We start from the raw sequence: 23,058 nt of genomic DNA, 5'->3' as shown, positions 1-23,058 counted from the left end.
TGAAATCATATTGCGTACCTGCTATACCATAGAGGGTTAAAATATAAAACATTTCGTCAGTTCTGTATATTTATTATTTCACAAAATTACAGTTTTTACTGTAATATTGTTTAGACTAACACACCCTCCAGAAGCTTGCGTTCTGCGAGTGAACGGCGCCTCATGGTTCCATGCCAAAGGGGCATGAAATCTCTCTCACGGACATTTTCCTGGACCGTTCCCACCTGGTGGAATGACCTGCCGATCTCAATTCGAGCTGCCGAGTCTGTAGCCATTTTTGAAAAACATTTTAAGACACATCTTTTCCAATTGCACCTGACCAATAAAGACTATCACTTAACTATCCAATAAAATGTTCGGTTTGTTTGTCAAAAAATAAAAAATAAAAAAAATTGTTTGTGTACTGTGCTTGATTAACTGAGAATTCTTACAGCTCAGTTGGCCTTGTTTGTTTCTTTGCTTCTATTGCTCTCCCCTTTTTGTAAGTCGCTTTGGATAAAAGCATCTGATAAATGATTAAATATAAATAAATGCATCCACTTGCATACAGCCCAGATGTTGTACTGTTTCTGTAAAAAATAAATAAATAAATAAATAAATAAATAAATAAATAAATAAATAAATAATAAAAACTACAAGCCATATTTGGAATTACATGAGGTTAGTAAATAATGACTTATGGAAATGTCCTTAAATTCATCGACCCATGAGGTTCACCAATACAATGATGTCACCATATTGGTTCTCAGTGACATTTGACCTGATTAATAAGTGTTGGGTTGTCATGGTGACATTGCATTGACTGTCTGTTCTAGAATTCTCACCCACCTGTCATGAATATAATGTGCTTGTTTACCCTCAGTACATTTCTCCATTTGTTTTGTGGATCCACCTGCTATAGACACAAAATTCCTGATTGTGAGCACACACATATTCAGACAGAAATGTTTGTCTTATTCATTTATAATGGACTTTATTGAGGTTTTATTTACCCTGTCTGTTATTAACTTTCCAGCATAACATAAAATTATCCATGCTAATCCATGCATGATCCATGCGACCTTGGAATCAGAAATCATCCTTAGGAGGTCAGGCCCTTTCTACACAAACGCTGAAATAAGGTTTGCTCAATTACCGGTACTTTACCTTCACCTAATTACTTTACTACATTAAGCTAATTAACAAATGACTTTCATGTACATAGCTAACATTCAAATGGCATATGCTTCTATTTGTACATTGTGTAATTATATGTTTTGACATTACACATTTTGCAGTAGCTAAAGTTTATAGGGGAGAGGTGGTTGTCATATGGCATTAGATAGAAGTTTGGAAGAGAAATGTTTCTTTATTCTGTCTGTTTATATATATATATATATAATGTATATAATATATGTCCAATTAAAAAGGAGGCAATCGTCTTTAGCTTATAACAACATGTGAAACATATATCAAACTACGAGGCTCTGCAGAGAATTTCATATTTATAATTCTGACTTCACAATATATTTTCCAAAGCATAAAACGGTTACATTTTTAGTCACCTGATGGGTTAATTATTTCTGCCAAGTGTAGGACACACAACACAGTAACACTGAGTTGGCGACTCGACATCACGACACGAGACTGTTTACCGAGCTACCCTGTGCGCGTTCACGCTGCGAGGTGACGTTTTAATCATTAACTCCGTATGTCCTCTGCTTTGAATCTATCGGAGGTACAATTCGTTTATGTCCTCAATGGACTCAACCGAGAGGGGGTCAACGGAAAGAACTAAATCCAGGATGAAACACTGATTTTAACGCCCCAAGTCAAGCGGAGGAAAGAAGGGTCTCGTCGAGGGAAGTTAGTTAAACTTAATCGTTTTTAATTCTCAAGAGTAACAACAGCTCAAAGTCCAATCGTGCTCGGTTCGTGACAGAGACTAAACAAATTTCAATCCATCCGTGGTGGAAATACATAACGGAATAACAAGTTTTCATTAAGCAATGTGAGTTGGTTTATCTTAACGTGACTAATCGTCTCTGTATAATATATTTAATACATTTTTAAATATATATAAGTTATATATTTGTTTAGATTTTTTATTCGATATTTTGTTTCCATTTGATTTGACGTTGCAATTTATTTTATTTTGATGTATGTTTTTCTGTACAGTATAGCTGAACCCTTTTCATTTGAATTAAATAATTAAAAAGTTAAGCGTTTTAAACATGACATTACAGGACAAAACATGACTTATAGGAATATGGTAATTTTTTAAAATTATTATATTGGCGAAAATGTCAGTGTCATAGGCTATATAATGGTCATAAAAATATATATATAAAAAAAAATCATTAAAAAAAAAAAAAAAATTGGTAAGTTGTTTTGTTATTGTGTACAGGTAGTTTTACGTCTATCCTCCAACCCCTGATGCTATAAAGGGGTCAAAATCTAAACCCGCATTCCACTCCAACGGCCCCGGGGTGGGCGGACCATCAGTATGGACCCATGGCAAAATCTGGTGTCCAGATGGTGAGATCAATTTAATCTTAATTTGCTGAAAATAGTGGCCATAAAATAACATCTTTATCATTAATGCTTGTAAGATTATAAACGTCATCAGTATCTTGAATGTGATATTCTTATATGTGCAAATTGACTGTCCATGTGTGTTTCAGTTCGGCATGGTGGCAGATGCATACGCCGCATGCTCTCAGAGCTTGTGTGTATGAAGTGTGTAAACCCCTGGTGCCATTCCTGCTGTGCATCGTGGCCCTGGTGGTTGTGATTGTGTACGCTCTGGCGGATAATCTAAAGAGTTTTGTAAGCAGTATCTTCATTCCCCAGTATCACTATCCTTATGCGGTGCCACTTGCATTCATACAGGTACTTTGCTCACACAGCTACATCTCTATCAGTTTATCTTATCAGTTCTACATCTGTTATATGATCTTGACCATGCATATTTTTAAGGTTACCTCATGCAAGTAATAATATGATTTTGCAGGCTTTCTAGTCATGCATTTGGGCTAAGTGCCGAACGTTCTGGCCAGTATTGAAGAACGATGAATTGAATAGATCATTTTTGCAGAGTAATGCAGTATGTTTAAAGGTGCCCTAGAATGAAAAATTGAATTAACCTTGCCATAGTGAAATAATAAGAGTTCAGTACATGGACATCACATACTGTGAGTCTCAAACACCATTGCCTCCTCCTTCATATGTAAATCTTGTGAACCAAAAACACCACGGAAAAATAAGTGCTTCTCAACATAAGGCCAACAGTGACGCAAGCATTGGGGATCATTTATATGCACGCCCCCAACATTTCCATCTGTCCAAACGTGCATTGTCAGGCGGAACTGACGGAGCGAATCATTGGGACTGCAGGTAAACAAAGACACTTGAGGATAGCAAAAACGGCAGCTCTCATTGACACATGTCATGTTCCAGGCTGTGCAGGGGACGTGAGGACTTTTCATATGTCAACATGGTTAAAGGGGGGGTGAAATGCTGTTTCATGCATACTGATCTTTTTACACTGTTAAAGACTTGGAATCCCATACTAAACATAGACAAAGTTTCAAAAGTTAAGGTGGACGTTTGATGGGAGTATTTCTTTGTCAAAAATACTACTTCCGGTTAGTCATAAGTTTCGGCAAGTTTTTTGAGATCATGCGTCCCCTTTGACGTTAATGGGGGCGGAATTTCCTTGTATGGGCCTTACGGACAATTCTACCGGAAGCGCGTGAGAGAGAGAGAGGGAGAGAGCGAAAGTAACAGGCTACGCCCATCAAAGTGCTGGCTTGTAGGATGCTGGACAGGTGATGTGCACATAACAATGTCACCAAAAAAGTGCGTTTTTGGTTGCCAGACCAAGACAGTCCTGCACAGATTCGCCAAAACCCCGCGTTAAGGCAACAGTGGATGTAATTTGCTTTTCCGGATCAGCAACTGAGTTGCGCGAATGTTTATATCTGTTCGCTGCATTTCGGTGCCGACTGTTTCATAAACAAGGCCCAGCTCGACGCCGGATTTTCCCAATCGCCTAATGCTGAAGGATGGAGCAGTCCCAACGTTAGAAGGGTGAGTGAGACTGCTTCAAATGTCTGTTTTTTTTTAGTCCGCTTACTGTCTACACAAACCACGCGTAAACACACAAACACACGTGCACAACTGCACTTCCCACATGTACACCTTCAAAGACAAAAATACGACGATATAATTCAAGTATAAATATGTAAATAACACAAGCCGCTAAGCATATTATATAGTTAGTGTATAACTTGTACCACATACAGACGTCCTGCTCTAGTCGTTTTTGCTGCTGCTCCTGTTCAACTGCAGCCTCTGGGTCTGATTCCGGATCATAGATGTATGGCTGTATCTGATTAAAAGCCATATTTTTATTTTCAATAAAGTTTTTTTCCCGCTGTTAGGGATGACGCACTCGACTCAACACAATAGCAGCGCGCTGCTGCACACGTCATTATTTAGCTCCGCTCACACCACACGCCCCCACCCGCTCTGCTTTTTTCGGAAAGACTCGGAACAGCGCATCTTTCTTATATAATTATTAAAAAAATAAAGACTTTTCGGAGATATGCAGGATGCAATGCTACTCTATAGGTACTCAAGATTGACATGACACTGACTGAAACTGAGTGTTTCACCCCCCCTTTAAGGTTTATTTAACGGATACCACAACAATATATTTCAAAATCGTTCGTATGTTTGGCCCATTTCAAGCAAGCTTCGCTCAGCGTCTTAAACTGAAGAAAGGGGCAACTATATTCGTGCAAGCAGTAAATACTGATTTTATCATAGACAGTAAAAGAAACGGACAGAGCGTTCCCATAGACTTCAACGGCGAAAAGTGAGGTCAATTAGAGGCACTCACTTCCTGATGGCTGAGCGAACTGCACAGGCTCAGACTGAGCTTGACGACGTAGATGTGACGTGAGCAACCTGTCTGACAGTCTTCTAGTAGTTGTTGAAAGGGAAATCTGAATCACGTTGTGTAAATATTTTCTCCCGTTACTTTTGGCTCACTATGGGCTTCTCCACATTCTTCTCCCTTGGCTTTATCAGACTTTATGTCTCCACGTCCCCCCGACTGTCTCATAGACAGTAAAAGATTGCCTGCGAGTGTCTCCTCCTGTCTATACGGTAATTTCTCTACTGTGCGACAGAGTCGCGTTGGTTATGACATGATCGTTAGCCTATTTTTACAAAAACAGCTTCTACGGGGCGATAGTGTAAGATACAAGGTAATGGAGCCTTTTATGCATTGTCGTGTTTCTTTAGAAATAAACAATGAACAAATGGAGTCTTTAAACGCCTCAGATGTAAAGTTATTCACTGTCAAAGTGACTCAAAAATGAATGGGAGTCAATGGGATGCTAACAGCAGGTGATGGCTTGGTTAGCAATGGCCGCCCCTATGGGTGGAACGCTTTCCGAGTGCTCGATTACCCGCTTGGATTTTATCCACAGTACAGTAACAATAGGAAACACCAAGTACCATACAAAACTAAATAGTGTGTCTAATGACAAAGGTTAATATTATTTTGTATTACAAAATACAACCGTAGATACGTTGCTTAGAGATAGTTCACTCGATCCTTCTAGCAAACGTCACCTTTTCCACCATATAAGTTAAAACGACAGTCATTTGACATGGCTATCAATTTTATAAAAATATAAGTTATATATTTATATTTTTGATATTATAGCGTAGCCTACATTGTGACTAACGTTACATAAACGTGCAATATCGTTGACGAAAAAAGACAAGTCTAAAATGTAGAATGAATGAAACTTTAAGCAGAACATCTCAAATGGAGATTGCTGAAATGCAGCTTACTTGTTTATTGTTGTTTTCAGATCATCCGTGCGCGAGAGAGCTCGTGTGCATATGGTTGCCAGATTGGACTTGTTTAGGTAAAATACCGGATAGTATACACGTTATTTTCACAGAAAAGCTCTGTTTGGGGGATTTAAATTACTGAAATCTGGCAACCTCAAGCATGCAAGCTCTTTCTCACGCACGGATGATCTGAAAACACCAATCAACAAATAGGCTGCATTTTATCATTCTCCATTTGAGATGTTCTGCTTAAAGTGTCATTCAGTCGGTCTGTGTTCTGTCAGAGCGGTCAGGAATCACGAGCCGCTTTACTGAACTGCTGTGCTGTAAGCTGCTGAAATAAGCCAATCAGAGCAGAGCTCAACATTAATATTCATGACTCTTCCAAATAAGGCAAAAACAGAACATTACATTCAAAGGAACAATATATAAGGTTGTAAATGGACCTGTAAAACTGTATCTAAACAATTTTTGCCCTTATATAAGCCACATACCCTCTATGTAGATATAAGAGAACAATTTAACATAGTGTTTCAAATCTTTCTAGGGCACCTTTAAGCTGTTGTTTTTACACAATGAATATTAACGGAGAGCTCTAAAATTATTCTTTTTTTACTTAAACAAAGATTATGTTAAATGGACCATCACTATTTAAACTCATGAGAAATGTGGATATAGCCTACTGTGTCATCATCATTGTTAGAAATGCAAGAAATGTGCATACTGGTTATCTGTAGGGTGTTGTAAAGCACATGACTGGGCAGCTCTCAGATGAATCATTAGGTGTGTTACATATGATCATTGGACTAGTGCTATAAACTGGTGGAGTCTTTTTATAGTGTTTGTGTGTTTGCATATTATGGCTGGCTATATTTTTAAGATGCAGACGGGATGTTGGCATTTGACAAATGGTAGATTTTAGATTAATTGTTATATCTACAGTGTGTTCAGAGTCTGAGACTGTGAAAATGCCTGCATTTTAATTTTTTCTATTGCAGTACTCTTTTTACTCAGCATCACAGCTTGAGTGAAAAATTTAATTAAAAATATATACATATTCAAATCAGAATGTCTTAAGCATTTAGTTTGTTCCTCTTTGAACTCCATGGCTGTGTCCAAATCCGGACGTTCTACGTTTGTCATATTGTCATTATCATTGTAATTACACCATGATTTACTCAAGCCATCTTAGGTATATAAGACATTCTTTATAAGACAAATACAATTGGAGTTATATAAAAAAAAAAGTCCTGGCTAATCCAAGCATTATAACGGCAGTGAATGGCATCTCATTTTACGGAAAAAAACATAACTGGTGCGACAATGACGTTGGATTTAGTGTAAGCTTTTGGAACTGCAACAGGTGCTACACTTATACAGAAGGCAGTCCTTTATACAATTTAAATGGGGATATTTTCTTACACAAACCCATCGATTTACTTCAGAATGCCTTTATTAACCCCCGGAGCCGTGTGGATTAAAACTTTTTTGGGCTTAAATTTTTGTCCCGCATCATAATGCTTGGATTAACCAGGATTTTTTTAAAATGTAACAGGGTATCCGCGGGGTCTTGAAAAGTCTTAAAAGGTGATAAATCAATTTTGAGAAAATTAAGACCCTTATAAAGTATTAAAAAGTCTTATCACGGCTTTATAAAGTCTTAAATTTTGAAAGTATTTTGTTCAAGCTTTGTCAAAAGAGTTTGACTCCAAAAAGTATTTATGAATATATTATTTAATTTAATCCCCATAAGTATTAAAAAACAACGGGTCGCTCAGTCTGAGGTCGGCTCGGAGCGCACGCGCCAGGGATGGACATTAGTGCCGCCACCAGCCAAGTGCGGCTGATTTAGAGTTGTGGCGGGTAAACTCACTTCACCTACCGAGCTGTTTCACCTCTTTGTAAACTTTGTTCAGTGTATGCGAGTGCTGCCGTATGTGCGCATATGACCAGTCGTTTTCTCCGTCATCACTCGCGTGCTCCGTAAGAAGATCTGACGCTGTGCATCATCCGAGAGCGCGCACTCGTCTCAAAGCGCGCAAATATTGGTTTCTCTTTCAAGTCTTGCGCTTAAACGGACAAACTCACACAAGAAGGATGTCAACATGTCGATCTTGATGAGTATCCTAGCAGACATAGTCTGAATATGCCTTAAGAGAAAGACGAGCATATCTCTGCATCAGGTCTTAAAGGCGCAGTAGCCTTTACTGGTGCCTGAGTGATGTCCTTATATTTAGTTTGACATTAAACACTGCTCTTGATTGAATAGCTTTTGTAAGTTTAATAAGGATTAATCTTTCATTTAAACAGTTAAATATGCAGTTATTTTACATTTGATTACTTTATTCAATCCTTTCTGCAGGCCAGTAGGCACGAACATTATTATTTAATGTACACATGATTGAGGTCGAGTTAAACATTTTAGTTTGAATTTAATTTAATTTTTTTGGTTTCTGTGCATCCCTACTGACAATGTTCTGCTCGGTATGTTTTCAACACGCTTCAAAGATGCCAGAACGAATAGTTTCATTGTTGGGACTAAAAACCATAAAACTGGAAGCCATAAAAGACCACAAATCATCGTGAAAATGTCAAAATGAAACTTCAAAATTTCATTGAGACTTGAGATTAAATAAACTGCTGAAGTATTGTAGAGCTTGTAGTATTAATTTTCACATGCAGTTACACATTGTCAGTTAAAAACAAAAAAGTGGCTGATAAAAACATTGAGTGGTAGACTTTGAAAAAAGTTAATCTCCATCCCTGGCGAGCGCCGTCTACGGGTGACGTCATGTATTTTGCTAAATGCGCAGTTAGGTGATGTGTCGCCCTCCATAGGTTGCGAAACAGATATGCAATATAAACGATACAAAACTGGCCTACGATAGAGATTGTAAGTCTACATTCGACTACAACTGTTTATTAAAGGTTTGTTGCCGATTAGAACTTAAAGTGCGATGAGGTCTTAAAATATTTTGAGAAGGTCTTTAAAAAGTCTAAAAAAGGTCTTGAAATTAACTTCAGGATTCCTGCATATACCCTGTGTAACTCCGATTGTATTCGTCTGAAAGAAGAATGTTATATACACCTAGGATGGCTTGTAAATTATGGGATAATTTTCATTTTTGGGTGAACAACTACAACAAATATTCAGTGTAATAAATGTGGTCATAAAACTGCATGTATAATAATTATAAAAAATGTTAAAATGTTCTTTAAAATATTTTGCTACAGCAGCTGTTATTGATTAAAATTATCACCTGTTATGTTTATCATATCCACCAAAAAAAAATGGTTAGGTACACTGAAATGTTTGCAGTCTGTGACTCAGGCATTTATGAAACTGTAAATCATGATTTAATCTCTGATGTGTCATTTTTAGGTGCTTTGAACTTCCTCTTACTCCTGCTTTGTTGCTTCCAGGTATTTCTGAATCTCATGGCACTGTTAGCTTTGCATGGTGTGGGCCTGATCCACCTGAAACCTTTTTCACTGAGGCTAGCCGAGCGTTTGTTTGTGCCGGCAGTTTGCGGGAGCGTCCAGTGTGTTCTGGCCATATGGGCTGAAGCCTGTTCCCACTCTGGCCTGTACTCTCTAATCGCCCGTTTCCTGCCAATGGTCAGTGTGAGCTTGGGTCACCTGTTTGCACTGAATATGCCAGGCTCCATCCATGTCTCCGCCCTTTTGACAGTTCTCACCTTCGCCTCCGTCAGTGTCACAGGTATGATGGTTTCAGATATCTGCTAGAGGAAAAGGACATTTTACTAGGACACATTTCTCAAAATACAAAATGTAATATATGTTACATGCTCCATGTTTACATTACAGTACAAAATTATTCCTAAATCCTTTTGTATAAAAGACCTGTTCACTCCAAGAACGATAACTATAAATATATAGTAACTATAATGGAAACTATATTAGCATCCACATTAATGCAAAATAACATTCTGTTTATTATAAGCATGCACTGAAAAAAAATAAATAAATAAATAAATAAAATAAAAAAATATATATATATATATGGCACTCATGAAAGAGGTCGAACTGGACGCCATGTTAATCTTAGACTAAATCGGCCACCGTAGGAGTTAAAACAAAATCAGAATTGAGAGGAACAGAAACTAATATTCACTGGATGGTCATATACCTTTACACAGCTAGATGGGGGGAAATATCACACAGTGTAGCTTTAATTTATTTTGTACCAAAGCAATATACAGTCATGGCCAAAAGTTGTGTAAATTTGTATCTACCGCTTGTAATTTTCTGCATTAGCTGATTCACATTGTTTTTAGATTATTGTGCAGAGTGATCAGATGCATTTTAAATTATTACAAAAAGCTAGAATGGCCCAAAAAAAATTTTTTTATCACAAAACCCCCTAAAATGTCATGGTCTTTGGGCCCTGGCACATGTTATATATAATTATAAATATAATTTCACTAATCATATCATCAGCATATGGGAAAGCTTGAAGGAGCAATAGTAAGGTGAAATCAGTCTATCATTCTGACTGGATTATAAGAGCAGACTGATTGCTATAAAAGAAGGGAAGAAATTCTTCCAACCATTGTGTTCTAGTGTTAGCAATGGTTACCGCCAAATAAAGACTTGCAGCCATCATCGCTTTGCATCAAAATGGCCTCAAATGCAAGGAAATTCCTGCAAAGAATATTGCACCTGAAAGAACCATTTGTCGGATCATTAAAAACTTCAGGGAGAGAGGTTCAACTGCAGTGAGAAGTCTTCAAGACGTCCCAGAGTGTCCAGCAAGCACCAGGACCGTCTCTCCTGAGGATTCAGCTATGGAATCGTATCACCACCAGGGCAGGGCTTGCTCGGTTTTGGCAGGTATGTGTGAACGTATTTGCATACACATTGAGACAAAGACTTTTGGATAACGGCCTGGTGTCAAGAAAGACAGCAAATAAGCCACTTCTCTCCAAGAAAAACATCAAGGACAGACTGAAATTCTACAGGAAATGCTAGGATCGGACAGCAAAGTTATTTCCCCTTCTGACTCTTCTGCAAATTCACTTGTCTGGAGAAGGATAATTTGAATGCTGCCATGAGCCCAGTGTCAAGCCAACACTAAAGCATCTCTAAACCATCCATGGGTGCGGTTGCTTTTCATCCAAGGGAGTCGGGTCTCTCACAGTTCTGCCCAAAAACACAACCAGGAATAAAGAATGGTATCATAAACGGACGCAAGAGCAACTTCTCCGAACGACCCAAGAGCAATTTGGTGATTGTCTGCATTTTCCAGCAGGATGGAGCATTGTCACAAGGAAAGAAGGATAATGAAGTAGCTTGCAGATCATTACAATGATATTTTCGATTCGTGGCCAGGCAATCTTAATCCCATAGAAAGCTTGTGGTCAATCCTCAAATGGTGAGTGGATGAGTAAAAGTCTACAAATTGTGATCAACTCTAAGCACTAAGACAAGAATGGATCACCATCAGTCAGGATTTGACCCGGAAGCTGATATCCAGTAGCCTGACAAGCCAGACCCACATCAAGATGTTCGAACTCACCATAGACAGGGCTCAATCCTAGGGGCCGGATAAACGGTTGTCTTTCAAACTCCCTCTGCGCCCGATAGGATAGAGCTACAACCAACCAGAGCAATGAAAGTGAAACAGAGCTCGTTGATAGATTAAACATTCGCCGTATCCGGTCGGCAAAATTCCGAACACATCTTCCCTTTTTAAGAATGACTTCAGTGCCGTTCTTTGTTATTTTCTCAGAGAAAAGCTTAACTCAAGTCTTCCAGAGTCACGGTCAAAGCTGATTCAAATGACCACCGTTCGCCAATTTCTGTGTTTACTAGAAGCACGCAAGCGCAACTCTGGCGTCATTATGTTAAGCCCTGCTCACCGACTCTATACACGATGTGATTGGACCGTCAAGAGTTTGGCGTTTACAGCTCAGAAGGGTATTGAGAGTTGCTAGACGACACTCGCGGGCAGATTAGATTTGCTGCCGCTAGGGTGCGTCTAGATTTCTAGGCTAGATATCCAGCATACCAAATTGAATTGCAGAGGGTCAAGCAAATATTGACATCTACATATAAATTGAATGTTTTTGCCAATAAAAGGCTTTAAACTTATGAAATGCTTATCACTGTTTACTGGTATACCATAAAAATACTCTACAAATATTGAAGCAGCAAAATTTGTGAAACAAAATTGATGTCGCTGCCAATCCTTTGGGCCATGACTGTAAATGATCTAGTTTAGCCCACATAGATTACTCTTGTGCTCACTGTGTGAAGTTTTGAAAAAGTGCTAAGTATTGAGAAATGGGCCCTTGCAATTGTAAAACATGAATTCACTTTTTATTCATGTTTTTCTTTTTCCAGCATTCAAAGGACTAAATGCGATGGAGCCACTGGAATACGTCTACTCTCCTCTCAGCCTGGTCCTCCACAGCCTGTCTCTTGCCTGGCTAGCTAAAGTCGCCCAAACGGAGCGAAGCAATGCCTCAACCTTTGACCTTTACTACACTCTGACAGTGACACGTACCCTCTTATTAGGGTTCCTGTGTGTTTTGCACCCTGATGGCCCAAAGGCCCTGAGCCATGGCAACTGGCACAGTCTGCTGTTTATGGGATACATGCTCGGGATGTTGCTGCTGGGTGCTGTGCAGCTTCTTTTTGTGGATGTAACAGCGCTGTATTTATCTGCTCTCCCGGCAGCCATGCTGCATGCGACCAGAGGGCTCGTACAACCCTTGTTCAGTTTGCTATAGGACATACAGACCAATCAGAGTGTAGATCATTCTGAGGAGCAAAAGTCGATGTGGAATAACCAAATACATGATGATAACAGTATTAAAACGTCATTTATAGGCATGACAACCTTGTGTAAAGATAATAATTAATGAATTCATTAATATGGTTTTATGCTACCAGCAAGCACAGACGTGCAACTTATTTCTTTGCTTCCACTGAAATCACCAGTGCAATGCAAAAATTACCGCAATGCACAAATCTATTAAGTTATTGTTGTATTTGTTGTAGTGGCTTTAATTTATACCTTTATTTTGTGCTTTTATTTTTAAACAGTCAAGATAGGAAGATTTCCATTACTGAATTAGTAACGGACCTTGGTGCCCGGGCACTAAAAATAAAGCATCTAAAGGCATTACAGTAATGAGAATGGGAAAATGCTTAACTGGGCCTTAAGGGGATAGGTCACCCCAAAATTAAAATTACCCAACGATTTACTCACCCTCAAACCATCCTAGGTGTATACAACATTCTTCTTTCAGATGAATACAATTGGAGTTAAATTAAAAAGTGTCCTGGCTCTTCCAAGCTTTATAATGGGAGTGAATAGTACCCCCAAAAAAGTGTATCCATCCATTATGAAAGTACTCCACATGACTTCAGGGGGTTAATAAAGACCTTCTGAAAAGAATCAATGGGTTTTCATAAGAAAAATATCAATATTTAACACGTTATTAAGTTAAATATTTAGCTTCTGGTGGACCACCCTCTGTATTCAACTTACGAATAAAGCATAACTGGCGCGACATTGCCATTGGTCTGCTGGAAGCTAGATATTTTACTTTATAACATGTTAAATATGGTTATTTTTCTTACACAAACCCATCAATACATTTTTTTTCAATGCCTTAATTAACCCCCTGGAGCCGTGTGGATTACTTTTATAATGGATGGATGCACTTTTTTGGGGCACAAATTTTGGCCTGCCATTCACTGCCATTGTAATGCTTGGATTAGCCAGGACCTTTTTTAATACAACTATGTATTTTTTTTAATACAACTATGTATTCATCTCAAAGAAGAATGTCATACACACTTAGGATTAGCGCAAGTAAATAATGGGATACTTTTTGGGTGAACTATCCCTTTAATGGTCCAAAAAATAAGCCTTACTTTTGAATGCAAAATATATTTTCTTTTTTATATTTTTATATTTTGAAGGTGAAAAATGATCTAAGCATGTTCTTGACATACTTTTTGAGATTCACCCAAGTATATAATAAACACATTAAGAGCCTTATGGTTACAACACAGCCCTTCACACTGGTAAAATGAATGGTTTGTAGAAATCACTCCCATAAACAGCAATACAATTTAAGAAGATTGCAATAGCAATATGTACTATTGAAATAAAAAACCTGTGACTCATGTATTTATTTAGCTCCTATTTTACAGTACAAAATACAGTACTATTGTTAAAGTATGGAGCAAATAAAACATATTGAGGTTTTCTTATAACTAAACCAAGTTTCTTGTCATTTGTTGTATAAATCTAATGCATTACATTTCCTGAATTTTTCTTGATGCAAGCTGTACATAAATGCACATATTTAGATCACCAAAAATCCCACAACTCAGTGTTGTTGCCAGCATTGGCCAGTCTATCCGAACGAGAATCCAGAGGTTATGGAAGTTCAACCTCGGAGCTGTGAGTCTTTGCATCTAATCAGGCATGATTGATTTATCCGTTTAGACTTGGTTAATGTTACACAAGCATTAGTTTAGTTTATCAGTAATGTCAGCCTAGATAAGCACGGTGAAATAGTCCCCTTTCCTCTTGACAGATAGCTGAGCTGTAAATGATATGATCTGTGGTATACCAAAACAATCGGTTTTATTAATCTCAAACAAAATGACACTAATTGCAATTGGGAACAACATGATAAACAACTGCAGGAAGAAATTCCCAGACTGTTTTTATGGAAGTGCTGTGTGTTGAAGAAAGCAGTGACTGGATGGAATCATTCACAACTGGGTACTGGGTGTACTGGGTGTGGAACAAAACACCATAGTCAAATATAACCAGCTGATAGAGCAACAGCTGAAGTGCACCAGGTGAAGGAACGCTGAGTGCATGATGAGTGTGTGATAAGTCTCTGTGAGTTGATTTTTCCACTTTAGTCTGGCTTATCAAGACTGATCTGCGTCAGGTGGGATGTGGATGCCAAGACTCTGCAGTAGGTTGGACGCAGGCCCAGCTAGGCCCGCCTGAGAAGCAAGAGACTCGAGTAAATTTGTAACCAAGTTGAGATCCACATCAAGCGGCTGGATTTCTTCCTCAACAAGCTCTGAGCCCGAGGTGGTTGATGAGCTTTTAGATGCATCTGCTTTATTGCTAGCCTAATAAGGAAGCAGAAAAATAAAAACAATCAAAAGCTTTTACAGTTATGGGCACAGGATAAACAACATCTATTGATACTTACTCTGTTATTCTGTGTAAAGCTTTTGCCAATATTTGTACTTTGGAGTTCCTGGTCCATTTCATCCATGTACTTCTTCAGATCCTCCAGGGCATCTGAACCTGTCTGTTCCTGAGAACCACCGCTTGGCACTTCCTCATCGACATCATTATTGTCCTCGTCATCATCATCATCATCATCAAAGTCGTCAGAGTCTAACTCATCATCCTTAGTGCCTGTAAAACAGGAAATTAATTATTAGCTCTCATTCTAAATAAATAACAGAGTTAAGTTAAAAAAGTAACAACAGGCTTTATGTAAACCATTTAAAATATAATAAAAGATATAAAGATTAGTGACTGACTGATATAGTTTAAAAAAAAATCATAACAATAGCTGAAATTAAATAAATTAGAAAAACATGATTTGAAAATGAAATAAAAAATAAACAGATATATATATATATATATATATATATATATATATATATATATATATATATATATATATAAACAGATTTATGTAATCCTATTATAGTATGAATAAAATATGAATAAAAAGGAAGTAAACACTAACCAAAGTTTGCACTCAGTAATCTAGTAAATTTATGTGGTAATATTTTTTATTTTATTTTTTTCCAAATAAAAATACATGGTAGTGCTGATTTTACATACAGCACAAAACAAACACGACATTGTGCCCAAATGGACATAAGCAGTCACAATAAAAGCCCTGTTTCTGACACATTGGCCAAACTGGGGGGGAAAACGTGTCGATAATTAAAAAAATGACTTGGATTATCTCCACGAAATACAGTATATTAGCAATATATCGTTTAACCACTAATAAATATTTTACAGCACAATGTATTAATATCTCACCAAGCAATCTATCAAGAGCACCAGTTACCGAGTCTGGATCAAAACTGAAAGGCTCAAGCAAGCAAGATCTGAAACACAATTTGGGGAAAAGAAAGTCAAAATTATAATGGTGCTATAATATTAACAACTGCTGTATTGAGAATGATTCAAATGGAGTATCATTACCTGGGTATTTCAGCGCCTTCATGAGAAGACATGGCATTGATGAAGTTCTTCATGCCTTGCGTTACAGCGATCAGACTGTAGCCAGCTTCTTCCTCCTGCACCTCCTCATCTGGCTGTGCCATCTGGTGAGTGCCCTCACTCACCCTTCGACTTCCTTTCTCCTCAAGCAGTCTCTCCAGCTCCTGAGGTGAGATGTCCAACCATGTATCACCTACAAGGGGGCAGTTCATGATTAAGATGTGACAGAATAATATTTGGGCTCAGTTCAGAGGCTAGATCTACTTTCAGCAAAAGAAGTTTAAAGATGATGTTATGCCCAAGACTCAGTATTGCAGGCTAAGGAGAAAAAAAGCTATCCTCTTTTAAATGGGAGAAAAATTGGTACATACTGTCCTCTGGTGGTAGATGTGCCTCTTGGTTTTTTAGGTCTTCCAAACTGAAGGAGGCACCCTCCAAGACTTTCAACACCTCATCACCAGGATTATGCATATCAGGGCTTCAGAAAGATTAAAATGATATAAACCTTATTATTCAAAAGTTTGGACTCTGTGTGATTTTCAAATGTTCACCAAGGATACATTTATTGAATTAAAATAAAACAGGTAATATTGTGAAATATTATTAAAATATTAAAAAACTCTTTTCTATTTTAATTTTTTAAAATGCAATTTATTCCTGTGATGGCAAAGCTGAATTTTCAGCAGCATTACTCCAGTCTTCAGTGTCACGTGATCCTTCAGAAATCATTCTAATATGATGATTTGCTGCTCAAGTTTATTATTATATTACCATTGTTAAAAACGGTTTTGCTGTTTGATGCATTATTTTGCATGATTCTTCGATAAATAGAACGTTTTCAAAAGAATATTATAACTACACTGCCACACAAAGAAAGAAAAAACAATTTTGAACTGTGACTATAAATAAAGTCACTCTTACCGATGAATGCTGGTTACCGACTGTCTGAAGAAACTCTCTGCTGACATCATTAAGTCTTTATATCGAGCAGATCCTTCAAGTTCACTCTGGGTTCACAAAAATAGACAAACACGTAAGCAAAAGCTATATTGACACTGACAAAATGTATCTTTCAAGCAAAGGAATCTTTGCAGTATCGCAAGTATTTTCAACACAGAACCTCTTCCCTACCTTAAAGTATCCATTCTTTTTAAGGCTATCTAAAAAGCCTCTCCACAATGGGTTAATTCTGACTGAAGTCTCTTCCTCTGATGAAGACTGTCCACTCTTGGAGCACAGGATTTCAAAGCCATGGGCCTTAAACGGAAAGAAGAATACATTAGCATGTACAGTACTCTCGCAGCAAAATGTATACTTGGCAAATCGTATTTCTGAGCATATGGAAAATTTCGGAGAAAAACATGACTTTTATCAAATTAAATGTGCACTTTAATAGTCAGCTTTCTCTGTACACGACTGGAGAACAAGATACCTCATGACATGCACTCACCAGTTTCATTCCCAGCTCGTGAGCTCTGTACTGGAGATGAGAGCGGGCAGGAAGCGTGAAGCCACTCCGCCGATCTGGAGCAAAACTCTGTTGTTGCAGCTGCGCATACAAGCATCGAGTAAACTTCACCTACAGGAAAGGAGGAAGAGAACAGGGTTGTACCCACTGAAGGAGTTTTCAAAAATACAACTATAAGCTAAAAGTACAGTACTGGTCAAAAGTTTGTAAAATATTTGCTTTCTTCTTGCGTCTCGGGGAGAGTATTTTTTTTAAGGAAATATTTTTTCATTTCAATTTAAAATGTCAGGAGAACATTGTTTACATTACTGTTAAAAATGCACTTCCAATAAAGTGAGTGTTCATAAAAATGGTTGTTATTTCTATGTTGAGGCGGCAGGGGTGTTGTCGGCAACTGCTGAATGTAACTAATTGTTACGGAATTCCGTTTATTTATCTATTTATGTGTATGCTTTGTTGGTGTTGTTTGTTTGCTTTGTTGTCCTTCTGTGTTACGTAGGACTTCCAGCTGCGGTAAGGTCCACCTCTTCCTGTGGGGATTGGACCGTAGAAATTGATGAGGGTATAAAACCATCCCTTCCGCTTCCAGCAGACGAGCTGTCGCGATTCCGGGCCGGTCGCACTTCTCCTGTCTCCTCTCCAGCCGTCAGACCGCTATTATGGATTCTTTTGATTTTTGTTAATTAAGTCTATGTTTATCTTTCTTTTGCTTGTTTCGGTAATGGATGTTTTGTAGGGTTGACCTGCCCTTTTATTTTTGCAATTTCGTTCGCTCTGTTTTGTTAGTGTAGTTTAGGGTAATTTGTTGGATTTTGATTTCTTACCTCGAGGGAAGTTAGTTTGAATTTTTATTTGTTTTCCCCTTTTTGTTTGTTATTTTGGGCCTTGGGTCTTCCTGACGATTATACATCCGTTTCATAAATGTTAGTTTAATTTTCTAATTTATGACAATTGACTTTACTTAATAAATGTTTATTCTTTTCTTCTTGAATTCTGGATTTATTGGATTATTAATATTTTTTTTTTTTTTTTTTGGTCTGACGACTGGGCTGGGGAGTCATATTTTTATTTAATTCATTTATTACGGTCTAACCCTAGACGGATCGTAATACTAATAAAGTAAATTGTAATCTTACTTAGTCACTTTTAAAATCAAGTAATCTGTAAAGTAACTAAGTTACTTTTTAAAGGAGTAATCAGTAATTAGATTACTTTTTCCAAAGTAACTGTGGCAACACTGTTGATTAACAGAAAGTTCAATAGAACAGCATTTATTTGAAATATAAATGTTTTGTACATCCTTGATGAATACAAGTATTAATTCAGCTACACTTTATTTTACAGTACATGTACTTACAGTGTACTTACCTAAAAAAGTACTGGGCCATTTTGGACTATTGTTAACAATACATTACAGAAGGTACTGGGATACAGGATCCCAAAGGAATGTAAAGTTTTGCTTCTTGGAAACATCACAGAAAGTGTGCGGAAGGAGGATCTTTATTTATCCAAGATTTTGTTATCTGCTGCCCGAAAGGCTATTACTAGACTTTGGCTCAAATCGAACATCCCAGATCAACAGCAAAGGACAAATATAATTCAAAACATTTTCATAATGGAAAAATTAACCTACACTATAAGGTTAAGAGAATCATCATTTAAGGAAAAATTGAGAAAATGGACCCACTTTCTTGCCCTAGAGTCTGCATAACTCTTCCTCATTATATAACTATACATTGTGTGTTGGGTCTGTGAGACTCTACTGTTTGGGTTCTGGTAATTTTGCACAAGAGATGAAAGAAGTTATGCATATGTATGGTTTATTATTTAGTGTTTCCGAAGATCATAATTTGACTTATTTTTTTCTTTCAATTGTACTAGATACCTCCTCCTAGCCTCAGTTGATTTGGTTCAATGTTGGATATATATTATATATATATATATATATATATATATATATATATATATATATATATATATATATATATATATATATATATATATATATATATATATATTTTTTTTTTTTTTTTTGTAATTACTTTTTGTTGTTATTATAAAACTCCAATAAAGATGAAAGTTATAAAAAAATAAAAATAAAAGTACTGGGTAATATAAAGTAACAACAGGAGTTAAGGTTAGCTTTAGGAGAAGATTCCGGGTTAGTACCTAGTTATTACTTAGTTATTGCAATTACTATAATATGTACATAATATGTACATGTGGAACAGGACCGTAAAATAAAGTGGTACCATTTTACTGACCCCAAACTTGACACATATCAGCAAGTACTTCCCCCCATAACGATGAATTCAGAACAAAATTTATACTACTTCTTACTGATGTCATAACTCTGGTGTCAGGAGGAAAGGTGCGGAAAGTTCGGCAGGCCTGGAGGTCAACGGGGTCCCGCAGATAAAAAGCAGACACAGCTGTGGCTATAAGGTCAGGCCTCCTAGACAACACCACAGCAATGCCTGCTGGAACGTAACAGTGGGCGTGGTGGAAATTCTGCTGGATTTTATCTGGATACCTGCGCACATACACAGACAACTGAGTTTATAAAAATACATTTAAAGCACTATAACAGAAATAACTAAATTTCTTGACTAAATAACTTGATTGAAAGTGCCCCTTTTTTGCTATTATGTTTTGTTTTGGATGTCTCGTATAATAAGTTAAGCCTACATGCATCCAATTTTCTCAATGTACATTGCTGCATCACCTCTTTTCTCACAGTGTTTGAAACGGCATGTATCGGAAATGGCATCGGTTTTACCGTATCAATCCGAGCTAGCCAATCCGAACTCTTGTAGAGCATGTTGACAACACAAACCAAAATCTTCCAGGCCTCAGTTACAACTCGTGTAGACCATAGGCTGGCATTAGGCCTACTTGTTACAAACCTACATAAGTTTGTGCAGTAAGTGAGCATTTACCAACAGCTATGTTACACACTACATGAAAGGTAATATCTGAAAAAGAATAATGGGGCACTTTAAACAATGACATCACTCTCACCCATCCAGCCTCCTGGCTAGAGCAGAGCGTATGGGCTGTTTGGCTAAACAGCGCTCGGGGTGTGAGTGCAGCACCTCTAGAGCCCGTCCCACAGCAGGCACTGAGTCTCTGGGCCAGCCAACCTCTCCAGAACGTGTACGGTTGGGTATTATGTGCAGCTCTCCCCGATACAGGAACACCTGACAAACACAATGACAGACATAAAAGTTGATAAGCCAACAGACTATATATGCACTGTATACTCAAAATGAGAGAGAGAGAGAGAGAGAGAGAGAGAGAGAGAGAGAGAGAGAGAGAGAGAGAGAGAGAGAGAGAGAGAGAGAGAGAGAGAGAGAGAGAGAGAGAGAGAGAGAGAGATTTGGAATGAATAATTGTGAATTGTTGTCATCCCTGCTCTTAAGCATGGTCTTGATCCTTCATCTCCAAGTAGCTGCCTCTCTTTTCTCTTGAAGATAATAGAAAAATTGTTGCCTCCAAGTTACAGGCCTATTTAACGGCACATAACCTCTATGAGCCTTTCCAGTCTGGATTTCGTCCAATAACACAGTACTGAAACAGCTCCGGTTAAAGTTCTAATGATCTCCTCCTAGCTTCTGATTCTGGCGCTTAGCACTCTCCTTCTGTTAGACCTCAACTCCGCTTCTAAATTTAACTGTAAGGTAATTGTAATACTGATTGCATCTAAACTACCACAGTCAACTGATAGATTTGGATGGTGCCTTGATAATGCCCTCTACCACTGTTAAAATGCTTGGTGTTCTTTTTGATTCCACTCTTTCATTTAATGATCAACATTGTTAACGTGGTAAAGACATCTTTTTCCACCTACGTAATATCTCTTATATTTATTCCTCTCTTAGTCAGCAGGATGCAGAAACTGTTATACATGCGATGGTCACATCTCAACTAGATTACTGTAATTCACTTCTTTATAGCATTTCAGCTAAATATCCCTAAACCAGATTTCATCAGTGGCATTTGCATGTACTTTAAAGATTACCATGGTCCAAAAATCATAATATCATGGTACCAGTATTTAAAATTTCCAATACTAACCCTGTTTTCACTGCTGTCAGGGTCCAGCCACTTTGGCAAGTGTTCAGCTGCTTCAATCAGAATAAACTGCCCATCATTATCATAGACAATAACAGCTACATCACTAAAGGTGCACGTGATCTGTTTTAGCAGGTAAACGATGAACCATTCATCCTCCACATTATCACCAAACCAAGTAACACCACCCAGGTGTGCGGGCACATCTCCTATGGGGTGAAAATGAAAAACAGAGAAGTGAATTGGTTATAAATGCCTCTTTGCAAACTCATGATAAAATAAGCAATTATGTGGAGTGTACACGTGTGACAAGACTACCACAAAAAATTGGCAGAACTTGCATACACTGTGTGTGTGTGTGTGTGTGTGTGTGTGTGTGTGTGTGTGTGTGTGTGTGTGTGTGTGTGTGTGTGTGTGTGTGTGTGTGTCTGTGTGTGTGTGTGTGTGTGTGTGTGTGTGTGTGTCTACCACCTTTCTCAGGGTGGTATCTTAGATTGAAGGGCTGATGCTGCCAGATGTACGGCACCAGAAGAGGGGCGATCTCAGCGAGGATGTTCTGCAGGATCTGCTTTAGGGATCTCTCGTTGGCTTCTGCGTCTGATGGGTCAGGGTGAGCCAGAAACAGCTGATACTGGACCGCGTCTTCAGAAGTGGGAGGTCTTTTCAAAACATCCATGTCCATGTGTCATTATTTATACCCTAAAAGCTGAGTTGAACGTCGCTAATTTGGTTCGAGGTTCCTGTAACGTACAGACACTAGAATAAGAGTTAAATAATTACGGTTTCAGTAGGATAAGATATTCATTCATGTAGATAAGTCTGAAAATTACCTGTGAGCGTGTATTACTTATGCTATAGCTTGATCAATAAACGGCTGAGAGTGACGGTCATGCGGACAGCTTGACATGTTTTGAGCCTGAGCTCGCGGGGTTTTCCTTACACGCCCCGGAAGTGTCATAGTTTATTATATACAAGTCCTCAGTTCATAATAAAGGTCCTTTTGAGCTATTTGACCTTTTTGAGCTTATCGTAGCATATAAATATGTAATAAATACGTAAGATTATATTTAATTTTTAGTTTATTTATTCGTTCTCTTATTTTAGTGCTAATAATATAAGAATTTATTTAAATAAGCTGTTGCCAAAAATGTACAATTTAGCAAAATCCATCCCTAGGGTTTAAACTTAATCATTTGAACAAATAAATGCTAAAATGCTATCTGAAAATATTATACATTATCGCTCAAGAGCAGATTTTTATAAGTAAAATAATAGGTCTATTTAGCAAGAATGCATTAAATTGAACAATATATATATATGAAGAATATATTATGAAGATGAAATTGGCCACATGCATTTGGCAGTTTTACCCTGTCGACCATCTTTAAACTGATTAAAAGTCACA

At 37.7% G+C, this 23,058-nt stretch overlaps 2 protein-coding genes across 3 annotated transcripts; one reads left to right on the top strand and one right to left on the bottom strand.

The window, feature by feature from the left end:
* The first annotated feature begins 1,640 nt into the window (after positions 1-1,640).
* si:ch211-248a14.8 (solute carrier family 35 member D3) lies at positions 1,641-14,111 on the top strand. Its single transcript, XM_067455677.1, has 5 exons — positions 1,641-1,990; positions 2,387-2,517; positions 2,664-2,871; positions 9,277-9,574; positions 12,220-14,111. Exons 2-5 carry the CDS (start codon positions 2,486-2,488, stop codon positions 12,606-12,608), a joined length of 927 nt encoding a protein of 308 aa, XP_067311778.1. The 5' UTR covers positions 1,641-1,990; positions 2,387-2,485; the 3' UTR covers positions 12,609-14,111.
* ecd (ecdysoneless homolog (Drosophila)) lies at positions 14,008-22,603 on the bottom strand. Of its 2 annotated transcripts, none has more exons than XM_067455676.1 (13): positions 22,484-22,603; positions 22,125-22,393; positions 21,657-21,862; positions 20,601-20,779; positions 19,920-20,112; positions 17,562-17,690; positions 17,243-17,368; positions 17,033-17,118; positions 16,483-16,589; positions 16,094-16,304; positions 15,929-15,996; positions 15,072-15,283; positions 14,008-14,988 (listed from the first exon to the last, which is right to left on the bottom strand). In XM_067455676.1, the coding sequence occupies exons 2-13, from the start codon at positions 22,333-22,335 to the stop codon at positions 14,779-14,781; spliced, it is 1,938 nt and encodes a 645-aa protein (XP_067311777.1). In that variant the 5' UTR covers positions 22,336-22,393; positions 22,484-22,603; the 3' UTR covers positions 14,008-14,778. The 2 variants fall into 2 exon arrangements, with proteins under 2 accessions (XP_067311777.1, XP_067311775.1); XM_067455674.1 differs by having other exon boundaries at positions 22,125-22,409; positions 22,484-22,600.
* Between the last annotated feature and the right edge of the window lie 455 nt (positions 22,604-23,058).

This window comes from Pseudorasbora parva, chromosome 10, assembly GCF_024679245.1.
Source record: "Pseudorasbora parva isolate DD20220531a chromosome 10, ASM2467924v1, whole genome shotgun sequence".
NCBI lineage: Eukaryota > Metazoa > Chordata > Actinopteri > Cypriniformes > Gobionidae > Pseudorasbora > Pseudorasbora parva.
The sequence above is the reverse complement of the archived record's forward strand: the minus strand, read 5'-3'. Positions and strand labels throughout refer to the sequence as shown.